At 41.7% G+C, this 14,229-nt stretch overlaps 1 protein-coding gene and 1 non-coding gene across 2 annotated transcripts; one reads left to right on the top strand and one right to left on the bottom strand.

Moving 5' to 3' along the window:
* Nucleotides 1–1,007: 1,007 nt before the first annotated feature.
* On the bottom strand, nt 1,008–1,114 carry LOC138878793 (small nucleolar RNA R71). The gene has a single exon (XR_011402569.1). It is a non-coding gene; the product is annotated as a small nucleolar RNA R71 (small nucleolar RNA).
* Nucleotides 1,115–1,827: 713 nt separating this feature from the next.
* LOC138877399 (uncharacterized) lies at nt 1,828–4,758 on the top strand. The gene is made up of 7 exons (XM_070157007.1): nt 1,828–2,093; nt 2,177–2,900; nt 3,156–3,392; nt 3,698–3,814; nt 3,898–4,290; nt 4,341–4,624; nt 4,668–4,758. Exons 1-7 carry the CDS (start codon nt 1,828–1,830, stop codon nt 4,756–4,758), a joined length of 2,112 nt encoding a protein of 703 aa, XP_070013108.1.
* The last annotated feature ends 9,471 nt before the right edge of the window (nt 4,759–14,229 follow it).

Genomic DNA, 14,229 nt, shown 5'->3' with positions numbered 1-14,229 from the left:
GGCTTTAAACCTTATTTAATAGAATCGCTTAGGAATAAGTGGGTTTTATTTGGCATATATTGATTGTTCTTAATTGCAACTCTTTTATATTTGGAAAAATCATTAAGAGAAAATACTACCCAACTATTGGAAAATATTGGGTGTTCATTAAGAAATCATTTGCATATCAAAAGAACCTTCCATTAGAAATATATCATATTAACACCGATAGCATTACACTTCATTGAAGGGAACACAACCTTGGTTTATTTAATCAAATTAATTACATTCTCGATATCACAATTAGTTATTTCTTCAAATCACAATCATACCATACTCTTGTTACAATTAACCGGATAGAATGACGACTTAAGTCAAGTGACACACTAATCGAGTAACCTTTTCACACCTATTCCCTGTGAGATTCGACGCCAACCTTGTTGGGTTATAATATTTGACACCGACCGCCTTACACTATTTAATTAAAGTGTAATTTGAGCGTATCAAATTTTGGTGTCGTTGCCGGGGAATACAATTTTGAAATTACTAATTAGTGTGTGCTTTACTTTACGTCTTATTCTATTCCATCACACTTTGCTTGTTTTGCTTGGTGTTGATAGGAAAACATGGCCGAATATGAAGAAGAAATGGAGGCGGAAATGGAAGAAAATCTTTTTGCGGACATAGAGGAGTACATTGAGGATACAAATGCTATTGTACCTCCGGTCGTTGGCGCTGCAACTTTCAAGGTGGAACATGGTTTAATCCGTATGCTCAAAGAGGATGGGTTTTTTAGGAATTCCATTGATGATGATCCGACACAATATCTTAGAAACTTCTTAGGTGTGTGTGCGATGCACAAGCAAAACAACATCACTGCTGATGCCCTAAGGTTGAGGTGCTTCAAGTACTCACTAGTTGGGGATGCAAGGAAATGGATTCAAAATCTGCCACCAAACTCCATTCATTTTTGGCCCGAAGTTATCTGAGCATTCTTAGCTAAATGGTTCCCGCAAAGTAAGAAATCTGAGCTCCGGGATAAAATCTTCCTTTTCAAGCAATTACCAGGAGAACATCTACATGAGGCATGGGATCGATTCAAGTTATATTTGGTGAGGTCTCCCAATCATGGTTTTCCGAATTCGATCTTGCTAGAAAAATTCTACATGGGTTTAGATCCGATGAACCAATTTATAGCCAAGAATGCAGCTGACGGATCTTTATGGACAAGACATTCACAAGGATCACACAAATCCTTACCAAAATGGCACAACATAATCAAGCTTGGCACTCCGAGGACACCACAGGTGGAATTGCATATGGTTCTCCCTCCTTGACCAACCTAATTAAGGAGAATCAAGAGAGAGATCAAGTAATTGCAGGGCTTGCCACAAATGTCAATGTGTTGACAAAAATGTTCACGGAAAGCCAAACAAAGAAGGTGAATGTGGTGGAGGATGTGCAACCCATATCAAATGAAGATTTTGAGGAAGCAAACTACATTCACAAATCTCAAGGAGGGTATCAAAGGCAACAATACCAAGGTCAAGGACAACAAAATCAATGGAGGCCTAACCCCCAAGGGCAAGGCAACCAACAATGGCAAAATGACTAAGGTGGCTGAAATCAAGGAAATTGGAATAACAACAACAACTTCTCAAATCGGAGTTCAAATCCTTATGTTCCTCTAAAGGTTCAATATGCAAATCAAGGTTCCTCAAGTGATTCCAAGTTGGAATGCATGCTTGAACGGGTATTGCAAAATCAAGAGAAGTCCAACACTTCTATGAGGAATATGACCGAGTTTGTTGGCTCTCATACTGCATCCATTCAAACCTGGAGATGCAAATGAGAGACCTCTTTAGGGAACAAAATCTAAAGCAAAAGGTAGCACTCCCTAGTGACACAATTGCGAACCCAAGGGGTAGTGGGAGTGGTCCAACTTCTCATATCATGGCAATTACTACTCGGAGTGGGAAGGTACTACAAGGAGAGGGTGAACAAGTGGTTGAAGTAGAAGAATCCGAACAAGGGGTTGAGGTTGAAGAGCCAAGTGTTGTCGAAGTTGAAAAGATCCAGAAGATTTGCAAGTGCAAAAAGAGAACCGGGAAGAGGTAAAGGAAAAGGTAAAAGAGACACCAAAAGCTCTCCCACCTATTCCTAGGCCTCCTCCTCCATTCCCTCAAAAACTTTCTAGGAAGGTTGATGATAGCAAACTCAAAAAGTTCTATGACATTCTCAAGCAATTATCGGTGAATATTCCATTTGTGGAAGCATTTCAAGAGATGTCGGGGTTTGCTAAATATTTGAAAGATTTGATCACAAAGAAGAGAACCACCAAGAATGAAGTGGTGAACGTGACTCACCAGGTTAGTTCCATCATTGCAACATCCACCGTTCAAAATAAAGAAGATCCGGGAGCTTTCACCATTCCATGTACTATCGGGGCACGTGATTTTGCAAGAGGCCTTTGTGATAATGTGGCTAGCATCAATTTAATGCCTCTTGCCATTTATAAGCAAGTCAGGTTAGGTATGCCAAGGCCCACAAGTATGAGATTGCAAATGGCCGATCGTTCCATAGAAAGACCGGTAGGAATTGTTGATGATGTGCTTGTTAAAGTGGGAAAGTTTCATTTACCCGCCGATTTTGTAATCCTTGATTGTGCGGTTGACAAAGAGATCCCTATCATTTTGGGGAGACCATTCCTTGCCACGGGAAGAGCACTAATGGATTCGGAAAGGAATGAGATCAAATTCAATGTGAATGATGAAGAGGTTACATTCCAAGCAAGCAAGGGTATGAAACTACCACATGAGTATGAAAGCATCTCGGTGATTGATGTTGTTGATGAAGTAGAAGATGCGGTTGAAATGAAAATGGAAAAACAATGCCTCGGCAAGGCATTGGCGGCTATTTTGGTAAACTTCGATGGTGAAGATATGGAGGGGTACATAGAATCAGTCAATGCATTGGAGGGACTTGGGTCCTATTCTTATGCTTCGAAGAAGCTATCTATCGACTTGGAGAATAGAGCTACTCCACTTGCAAAGCCTTCTATTATTGAGCCACCATAACTAGAGCTCAAACCACTTCCACCACACTTGAGGTATAAGTTTCTTGGCTCAAATGATACTTTACCCGTAATCGTTTCTTATTTGTTGAATGATGTGTAGGTAGAACAATTGTTGGATGTCTTGAAGGAGCATAGGAAAGCTATTGGATGGACAATTGCGGACATCCGAGGTATTCCCCCTGGAATTTGCGAGCACAAGATCCAATTGGAGAATGATACTAAACCAAGTGTTGAACACCAACGACAATTGAACCCGTCCATGCAAGAGGTGGTAAAGAAAGAAATCATCAAGTGGCTGGATTTTGGGGTAGTCTACCCCATTGCCGATAGTTCTTGGGTGAGCCCGGTGCAATGTCTGCCGAAAAAGGGAGGCATGACCGTAATTGAAAATGATAAAAATGAGCTCATCCCAACAAGAACGGTGACCGGATGGAGGGTGTGTATGGATTATCGGAAGCTCAACAGTGCCACATGTAAAAACCATTTCCCTATGCCTTTTATTGATTAAATGCTTGATCGGCTAGCGGGAAGGTCATACTATTGCTTCCTTGATGGACATTCCGGTTACAACCAAATCAACATAGCATTGGAGGACCAAGAGAAGACAACATTCACTTGTCCTTATGGAACTTTTGCCTTTAGCCAAATGCTGTTTGGTTTGTGCAAAGCTCCGGCTACTTTTCAAAGATGCATGATGTACATCTTCTCCTACATGGTGGAGGACTTTCTAGAGGTTTTCATGGACGATTTTTTGCGGTGGTAGGTGACTCTTTGAGCATTGTCTTAACAATCTTGGACAAGTGCTCAAGAGATGTGAGGATACCAACCTTGTGCTCAACTAGGAGAAATACCATTTCATGGTGGATGAAGGCATTGTATTGGCGCATAAAATTTTGAAACATGGCATAGAGGTTGACCGGGCAAAGATCGAGATCATTTCAATTCTTCCTCCACCTACCTCAGTTAAAAGTGTTCGAAGTTTCTTGGGGCATGCCGGATTTTATAGGAATTTCATCAAGGATTTCTCTAAGATTGCAAATCCTATGTGCAAACTCCTTGAGAAAGATGCAAAATTTTTGTTTGACGAGAAATGCCTCAAAGCCGTTGAGGAATTGAAGCAAAAGCTCACCACGGCACCTATTATTGTCACACCCGATTGGTCTCTTACCTTCGAGCTCATGTGTGATGCCAGTGGTGTAGCTATTGGAGCAATGCTTGGCCAACGTCACAATAAGGTTACACACTGACAGAGCAAGAACTTTTTGCCATTGTCTATGCCTTTAAGAAATTCCGGGCTTACTTGTTAGGATCCAAGGTGATAGTGTACACAGACCATGCTGCTCTTCGCTACCTCATGGCAAAGAAGGATGCAAAACCTAGATTAATTCGGTGGGTCTTGTTGTTGCAAGAATTTGACTTGGAGGTCAAGGATCGCAATGGAACGCAAAATCAAGTAGCGGATCATTTATCAAGGCTTGAAGAGGCAGGGAGACCAAAGGAAGATCTTGATATCAATGATGCTTTCCCGGATGAACACCTATTGGCATTATCTAGCACTTTTGCTCCTTGGTATGCCGATATTTCTAACTACTTGATTACTGACCTTATTCAGGAGGGATTGGAATCTTATCAAAAAAGAAGTTTTTGAGAGATTGCCGGCAATACTATTGGGAAGAACCATTCTTGTTTCGGGTTTGTGCTGACAACATCATTAGAAGGTGTGTCCCAAAAGAAGAGATTATGCCAATTCTAAAGGCATGCCATGACTCACCGGTTGGGGGTCATCATGGGGGAAATCGAACGGCAGCTAAGGTGCTTGAATGTGGTTATTATTGGCCATCGATCTATCATGATTCCAATCAAATGGTAAAGGCTTGTGACTAATGCCAAAGTCAAGGATCAAAATCCAAGAGGCACGAAATGCCAATGCATTTTGTGACGGAGATAGAAATCTTCGATGTGCGGGGAATTGATTTTATGGGTCCCTTTGTAAGCTCTTGTAGGATGAAATATATCTTGGTGGTTGTGGACTATGTGTCCAAATGGGTTGAAGCAATTTCCTTACCAAACAACGACGCAAGGAGTGCGACCACATTCTTAAAGAAAAACATATTCACCCGATTTGGCACTCCTAGAGCCATTCATAGTGATGGTGGGTCTCATTTTTGTAACAAGGCTTTCATTGGGCTACTAGAGAAATATGGCGTCAAGCATAAGGTGGCCACACCTTATCATCCTCAATCAAGTGGCCAAGTTAAAGTTTTCAACCAGGAGATAAAGAACAATCTAGCAAAGACTGTTAATGCAAATAGGACCGATTGGTCAAGATAGATAGATGACGCATTGTGGGCATATCGCACGGCGTACAAAACTCCTATTGGAACTTCCCTTATCGGTTAGTCTTCGGCAAGCCTTTTCATCTACCCGTAGAACTGGAGCACATCCATATAGGCTTTAAAAAGGTTGAACTTGGACTGGGCTGAAGCTGCAAATTTGAGGTTAACGCAACTTAATGAAATGGAGGAATTCCGGTTCCATGCATATGAAAGTGTAGTTGTGTACAAAGAAAGGATGAAGTTTGTCCACGACAAAAAGATCTTGAAAATGGAGTTCAAGTCAGGTCACTTGGTTTTGCTCTTCAACTCAAGGCTCAAATTATTTCCGGGCAAGCTCAAATAGAAATGGTCTGGTTCGTTCAAGGGTCAATGTCTCTCCTTTTGGAGCTGTGGAATTAGAATCGGAGGATGGGCTCCGAACCTTCAAAGTGAATGGCCAGCGAGTCAAGCACTACTTGGGCATAGATGGAGAAAAATATTTGGTAGAGCAGTTGGCTCTCAAAGATGGTCTGTGCCAGACCAATGAGTGAATCCAAAGGAACGCCAACTTCGTCGTGCCGCGACGTTAAATCAAGCGCTTCATGGGAGGCAACCCATGTGTGGTAACACCCTTTTTGTCCTTTAAATTTTTAATTTTGTTAGGTAGATTTAATTGATCAATCTAAAGTGTGTGTTAGAGTGCAGGGGATTCAAAATATCACAACACTGGGTAAGATCATGTGAAAGGGAAGAAAAATCACCTTGGGAAATTTGCTACACGAATGTGGTCGCATTTTCACTATGCGGACCACATTGTGGTCGCAAATCCAGATAGTGTGTTTGGCAAAAATTGGTGGCAAGAATGCAGCCAGGATGTGCACTTTGCGGACCGCATTTCCACTATGCGATCACATAGTGCACCGCATTTTTGGCCTTCCAGCAACTCACATTGAATCCACCGTATAACACTTATGCAGTCATATAGTGTGTTATGTGGTGCCTTCCCCATCGCAAATCTCTCAGGTACGTCCTTCGCATCTCTTCAACATTCACGCAATTTCAAAACAAAAAAAAGGAATTTTTTTTATCAAAAAGAAAGAAAACAAAACGAAAAAAAAAAGAGAAAGAAAGGAGAAGGCAAAACGGCTAGTGAATCCACAACGTAAGGCAACACCTATGCAATCATCCCCCAAGTGTGCTCATTAATCCGTCTCTGGTATGTTTTCCTTGTCCCAATTTCATCCTTGCAAACTTTAGTTTTACATCTGTTTTTGTTTCTCCTGTTTCTATTTCCCGTTTTCTTTTTCTTTTGTTTTAATTGGGTACATGTTCGTACTGTGATGGTATTCTTGGTTAGGTAGTAAGTTTGGGGTGATGGGTAGCAAAAACTAGTTCCTCCATTGTTGAGGGTTGAATTTTAAGGTTGAGAACGATGGGTTTTGCGGATCGCATAATCAAATTGCGGTCTGTATTTCTGCCGCAAAAGCGAACCCTAGCTGGCTGAAGAAGATGACAAAATACGGTGACTTTGCGATCGCATACTTGATATGCGGACCGTAAAGTCACTGCATACTAAGACGGTTTACCTAGTTTTGTAGCATGTTGTTTGCGGCCAAATTGCGATCGTATATCCATTTTGTGATTTTGTTTTCTGAGCAATCAAGTATGCAATGCTTATGCGAACCACATAATTTTTTATGCGATCGCATAACCCATCGCACACTTAGATCATTTCAATAGTCTGAGAGTTTGCGATAAGTTTGTGGTCCATATAGTGGTTATGCGATCGCATAACCTGTCGCATACTTAAATTTATTTTAGTTTTTCTGTTTTCTTTTCGTTGTTGCCTACCATGTTTCTCACATTTCACTTCTTTGCAAATATGGCTCCCAAAAAACATACAGCCTCTGCCCAAAAAAGGCCTCCTCCAATCGTCAAGCATCACAAGCAAAACATTCACGACCGGTCCCTAATGTTACACTTCCCTCCTAGTCTGATAAGGAGGAGACCTTGCCCTCAGTTGACCTACAAGCTGAGGCAAGAAGGAAAAGCGGAGATGACTTCCAGCTCAGATTTGGGGTCGGAGGGTCCAGGGTGCTATATAGAGAAGGGCTAACCAAACGGAAAATCTTGGCCAAAAAACAACTGATTTTGAATGGGATACAAAAGCAGTAGCCCCACATATGGGAGAACATCAAAGAAAGAAAATAGGAGTGCTTCACTGAGCTGCCTGATGACTATAATGAAACTCTTATCCGTGAGTTTTATGCCTCGTATGGAGCCTCCAGAACTACTCACCACAAGCACAACAGGGTTTTCTGTGACACTGTATTGATTCGGGGGAAGAGTGTGTTTTGCAGCAGTGAGACAATCAATGAGCTTTACTTCCCTGGCTGGAGACCGAGCATAGCTGAATATGACGCCAAATGGGCAAACCGAGAAAATGAGCGTAGTTGGATAGCTTCTGTGATATCCAAGGGGACCCCTGCTTGGATCAACCCTGTGCACAAAATATTCAAGGAGGATCTCACACGATAGGGTAGATTTTGGCTTAGCTTTGTCACCTCTCATCTTATACCATCCAGAAATTAGACTAACATAGGCATTGAGAAAGCTCTTCTCATTGCATGTATTATGGAGGGAATCAAGATTGATGTGGGTGCTCTTATCTTCCGAGAGATAGGGATCCGGCAAAGCAGCAAGCCACTTCACTTCCATATCCCTGCTTGATCACAGCCCTCTATAAGGTTGTGAAAGTCCCTACCATGCCACACACTGACAAGATAGGGAAGGCACTAAGGATATTGATATCACGTGCATTAATGATGATGTTGCTCCCCCAGAGGTTCAGACTCAAGCTCCAATTAATGTGGAGCCCTCAGATTCCCATATTCATGTGTCCTCTCAGGCTACAGCTGCATCCACTTTAACTTCACAGCCCACCTCTCAGTCCACCATTGCTCAGCCTTCTGCTACACTGCCAGCCATCTCGAGGCTTGCTCTCTTAGCTCAGCATGCCAATGCTAAGGTAGACCAGCTTCTAAAGAACTTGCCCACCCTCATCTGGAAGGCTTTAGCTCCTATACAGTCCTCATAGACAGCACTCCAACAACAACAAACATCTTATGGGGATCTCCTACAACAACTTAAGGTGCGGGTTGGGAAGATAGAGCGGGGTGAGGTTAGTGACTTTCCAAAGCTCCAGGAGGAAGTTTCCACTATGAATATTGAACTCCACAAGATACGGTCTCTGGAATTTAATCTATTATCCTTCCTACCCAAAGAAGGTGAGCAGAGAGCAGACACAGCAGTACCTGGCTTGGATCTTGACTTCTCTACTCTGATGACAGACAGTGAACCTCATATTGTTGGGGCTTCCCAGCCCCAACTCCCCCTGCATGTATTGACATTCCTTCTGAGGAGGATTCCGGACATTCTATAGAGTCCGAAGGTGGGGAGGCAGACGAGGGAGAGACTGAGGAGGATTCTTGGTCCGAGGAGGATGATGGCGCTCAGGAGAAGGGCAAGTAGATTGTTGCCTCTACAGTTGAGAATGAAGAACAAGTAGAAATTCAGGTGGCAATCGCATATTCGCTAGCAGACATGGTCGCCCCAGCAGATCCATCGACCACTCAACCATCAACGGACGAGGCTAGCAGCTCATAGGCCCCAGCTCTAGCATTGGGTCAACTAGAGATCCCTTCTCCATCAATGGAGGTCATTCCTCAGGCCGAGATCTCGTCGATCCCAACTTCAGCATCCGAGGGTGACCCCACCATCATGCAGTCGGCTTCCGACTCCCTTAGCGCTTAGTCCACCTCAGGGAGCCCCTAAACTCTATTTTACATTCTTATGCATTGGGGACAATGCATGGTTTTTAGTTGGGGGTGGGATAGCCTTGTATAAATTTTTGTGAATCCAATATTGTACATGTTGATGCTTTTATGCTATATAAGCAAACTTCTGTATATATCTGTGTTTTGTGAGTCTGCATATATTGGTGTTGTGGGGTTTTAGTACATAAGTAATCTTTGTATATAAAAAAATTTAAACAAAAACAAGTAGATAGTTGTATGTTCATCTTTAGTAATTAGCAATGAATTCCCTTGATTTTTCTTCACCGGGTTCTTTTTCAAGAGTGTAATAGTAGAACCAGGACAGTAGAAGAAAACATGTTGACCGATTTGGTGTATTTGTCTAGTTTCAAGCATGTGTATCTGTATATAGCATATACCCTTCCATTAATATAAAACAAAATATCAACTATGTGAACTTGAGGCTCGCTTTGTGACTCTATGTCTACCTAGAGTTATACTTGTATATATGATGAAAGTTTTGAGTTGCCAAGTGCTGATTCGAGGGCTAAAAACTATGTTGAGCAAAACAGTTCGTGTGCCATGTGTGTGAGTCTTTGTGTAAATAATTCTTGTGTTTACTTCTGTCATCTAGAACTTTCCCGGTTGGTTTTTCGATGCTTATAATAATTACATTTGGTTGGAGAAATGACCTTAGGTCGTCTTTGTAATTTTGGAAAATCAGTTAGTCTTTCAAGCCACCCATTGTACAGATAGTATCACTAGTCACCCCACTTGAGCCTTTAACCTTTTCTTTGGCTACCTCATTACAAACCTTTCCCTTTTTGTAAAATAATTCCCTCTTTTGAACTTGTCCCTCCTTGAACAATGAGAATAAGGCTAAATGCCTAAGTTGGGGGTGTGGTATCAAGCCAGAAATTGGTAAGGTTGTGCAGTGAGTGTAGGAAAGTGTACCTCAAAGTGTGAAACTACTCAAGCTCTAAAAGCAAAATAAAAAAATGTATATAGAAAAAAACAAAAAACAAATTTGCAAGAGAAAAGAAGAAAAAGAAAAGAAAAAAAAAGAGTTGCGAGTATATATACATATGGAGTCTTGAAGAGGTAGTTGAGGTGGCTCAATGTTGGAAACGTAGAAGCTAATGAGGGCTATGTGGTTTGAAAAGAAGCAAAGAGCAACAAGAAAGAAAAATGTGAGTAGTGTTCAACGAGGGTGTAGTCACTTGTACCCAAATGCTTATCCGACCCTTCCCTAAACCTTCATTACAAGCTTAAAAAGTCCTTATGGGATCTCCAACCGAACGTTCTTAGAATAAAGAGATAAATTAAAATAAGGGCAAGCCTATGGTGTAACGACCTGACCGATCATTTTGGGCTTTTGCACTTTGATCGCCAATTCTCAGGCATGACTTGCCTCGTGTGATGTATTATGACTTATGTAAATTGTTGGTTTTGGTTTTCAGGGTAATCGGAATGAATTTGGAAGAACAGTTCTTAGTTTAAAGCTTAAAATTTGAAAGGTTTGACCAAGAGTTGACTTGTTTGTATATGATCTCGGATCGGAGTTTTTATGATTTGGCTAGCTCCGGTAGGTGATTTGGGACTAAGAAGTGTGATCGGAATGCTTTTTGGAAGTTTGTGGAAGGTCTAGGCTTGAATTGGCGAAATTGAGATTTCGACGTTTTTCGGTCGATAGGTGAGATTTTTATATAGAGGTCGGAATGAAATTTCGGAAGTTGTAATAGTTCCGTTGGGTCATTTGGGATGTGTGTGTAAAATTTCAGATCATTTGGACGTGGTTTGGTTGGGTTTTTGATCAAAAGCATATTTCGGAAGATTTTAGAAAGTTTAGGCTTGAATCTGATGTGATTTGATAGATTTGATGTTGTTTGAGGTGTTTTGATGATTGGAGCAAGTTCGAATAAGGTATTGGGTTATCTTTGTGTTTTTGGTTGAGGTCCCGGGGGCCTCGGGATAATTTTGGATGGTTGTCGGAGAGGTTGAGATGTTTTGCAACTACTGTAGTTTTGCTGCTTCTGGTGTTTTCGCACCTGCGGTTTGGGGACCATAGGTGCACCGCTGCATGTGCGTTGGAAGGGCCGCAGAAGAGGACGAGGAGGAATTTGTCAGTGGACGCAGAAGCGGTCAGGATAGCCGCATCTGTGGAGTCGCAGATGCGGAAGGTGTATCGCAGATGCGACTTTTGGGTTCTTAAGTGATTTTCGCAGAAGCGGAGGATTGAGCCGCAAATGCGGTACCGCAGAAGTGGTTGGAGAGTCGCAGAAGTTATTTCGTTTCGCGAGTTTGAGTTATTCCACCATTTTTGACTTCGGCTTGAGAGCTTTTGGACGATTTGGAAGAGGCATTTCAAGGGAACTTCGTTAAGGTAAGGATTTTGGACCTAAAACACATTTCTATGGTAGTATTTCATGGATGAAGACTGAAATTAAAGGAATTAGGCTAAAAATGGAGGATTAAGGCTTGAGTTTAAGAGGCCTTAAATTGAGGATTTAAGGGGTCATTTGGACTACGATTTTGGTATTCTTGATATGCATATACGCATGGGAAAATGAGGAATCTATTGATGTAAAAATTTCTGAGTTTCGAGAAGTGGGCTCGGGGCTCGGGTTTTTGCTAATTTCGGGATTTGTGTTCTCTATTGATTGTCTTCGCTTGGGCTTTGATCCCTTAGCATATTTTGATGTCCTCGTTCTGATTTTGGATAGATTCGACGTGCGTGGAGGCCGATTCGAGGGGCAAAGGCATCGCAAGCTAGAGATTTAGCCGGTTCAAGGTGACTAATGATTGTAAATGATGTTCTGAGAGTTTGAAACCCCGGATTGCACATCGTAGTGCTATATTGAGGTGAGGCACATGCTTGATGACGAGCGTGGGGTCGTGTACTATTGGGGATTGTGACTTGGTCCACCCCGATTGATAATTTTACCGCGTATTTGACTGAAAACTATTTGCTATTATCATTATTTGGGCTGAATGCCATATTTGGGCCTAGTGCCAGCTATCTGAACCCTTCGGGGATTTTTGTTGATATTTCCTCACTGTTGACTTTATACTTGAGCTCAACTAGGTTATTTTCCACTATTTTCAAAACTCAGCCAAGTTTATTTTGCTTTAACACTTGAAATGATATTTCAAATAATATTTTGGGCTGAGCATCATGTTTTACTGTTGCCCGAGTGGCTTATGTGATTTTGACTGAGTAAGGCCGAGGGCCTGTATTGTTAGGATACTTTTGGATCGGGCTGCATGTCGCAGCAGTGAGATACTGATTTGATTAAGAGGCCGAAGGCCTGAGATATGTACGCCACGAGGTGGCTTGTTGATTGATATGAGGTCGAGGGCCTAGATTTGATGCCACGAGATGGCTTGATATTGCGCTTGGGCCGTAAGGGGCCCCTCTCGGAGTCTGTACACCCCCAGTGAGCGCGGGTACCCATTGTGATGTGAGATTGAGCCCGAGGGGCTGGTATTGTTCTGAGATTGAGCCCGAGGGCGGTTTGATGACATTGTGCTCGAGGGGCAAACCTTATGTACTTATCTTTTCTTATTTGCCTGCCATTTACCTGTTTAAACTGTGTATTTGTGCTCGAGGGGTGGATTTTTGTGCTTATCGACACTAATTGTTTTGCATTCATTTGCATATCTATTCAAAAGGTTATTTTCAAAGGAGTTTCAAACTAAGCTAAGATTTTTTAAGAGATTTTATAGCTTTACTGCTTTCTTACTGGTTTTAAACTGCTTCTATACAGTATCCTGATATGCTTTACATGATTTCTTACCATTCAGACTTTAGTTATGATTATTACTCACTGAGTTAGAGTACTCATTTTACTCCCTGCACCTTGTGTGAAGATTCAGGTATTTATACACCCGATAGCAGGTTTTGGCTGATCGGAGGCAGAGTCATCGGAGTTTAGCAAGGTAGCTAACGGCGTTCGCAACACTGCTTTTCTCGGAGGCAGAGGCAGAGTCAAGGTTACATTGGGACTAATATACCGAACTAGATGAATTCCTCTCTATGCTTATAACTTAAATTGCTTTTGTAAGTTCCTAAGATCTTAAATGGCAAGGTAAATGTTGAAAATGGGAACAATGTGAAACGTGAGTTATGGAATGTGGTAATTGTGGCCCCAAGTGCCGATGAACTAATACATGTGAAACCAATGATTGAAGTGAGATGATTAACGGAGAATGGTAACGTCTCGGGGAGACGGCTTAGTCGATCGGACCGTGATCGGACGCCATGTTATACACACATGGTGGTAATGTATTGATAATTGAAACTGGAAAGTGAGAATGAAATAAGGGTAACGCCTTGGTAAGAGGCTTAGCCGATCGGGCCGTGATCGGACTCCTCTCAAGGAAGCGGTGGTAATGTGGATAATGATGCAACAATATGGAATGCCCCAATCTAAAATTTCAGAAACTATGTGAAAACTATGTGAACCTCTTATATTGTTAACATGGTACTTATTAAAGCTTTGTTGTCCTTATGATTTCTTTTTTACTCTTGTATGGTTGTTCTTTCTAACAGAATGGTGTTTAGTTATACATACTAGTACTATTCCATGGTACTAACGTCCCTTTTGCCGGGGGCGCTATATTTTTAAATGAATATAGGTGGCTCCATAGCGGATAGTGCCGATTGCGCGTAGCGGAGCATCCTCCTCTCAAAGTTTTGGTGAACCCCTTTCTCCTTCAAGGGGTTATGTTGTACATCTTTTGTTATAGATATCCACTTCTGAAGTATATCGGAGCCTTGTTGTCGGAGGTGTTATCATTTTCTTTTGTATCCTTAGAGGCTCCGTAGACGTTTGTGTGGGTTATGTACGGGTGTTGGATGGGTCCGTGAACTATGTTGTAATTATAAACTCCTGCTTTCTTCTAAACTATAACTGTATGAAATCTTAGAAACTTAACTACGGTTTAAGATTTGTGATATAAAAATGAACTAACAATGTTGAATGCTCGATTTTGCTATTATCTAAATAAACGAATGCATGGTTTCTTTAATCATATGGAGTTG

This window comes from Nicotiana sylvestris, chromosome 9, assembly GCF_000393655.2.
Source record: "Nicotiana sylvestris chromosome 9, ASM39365v2, whole genome shotgun sequence".
NCBI classification, from domain to species: Eukaryota; Viridiplantae; Streptophyta; class Magnoliopsida; order Solanales; family Solanaceae; genus Nicotiana; species Nicotiana sylvestris.
This window is presented reverse-complemented; position numbering and strand designations above follow the sequence as displayed.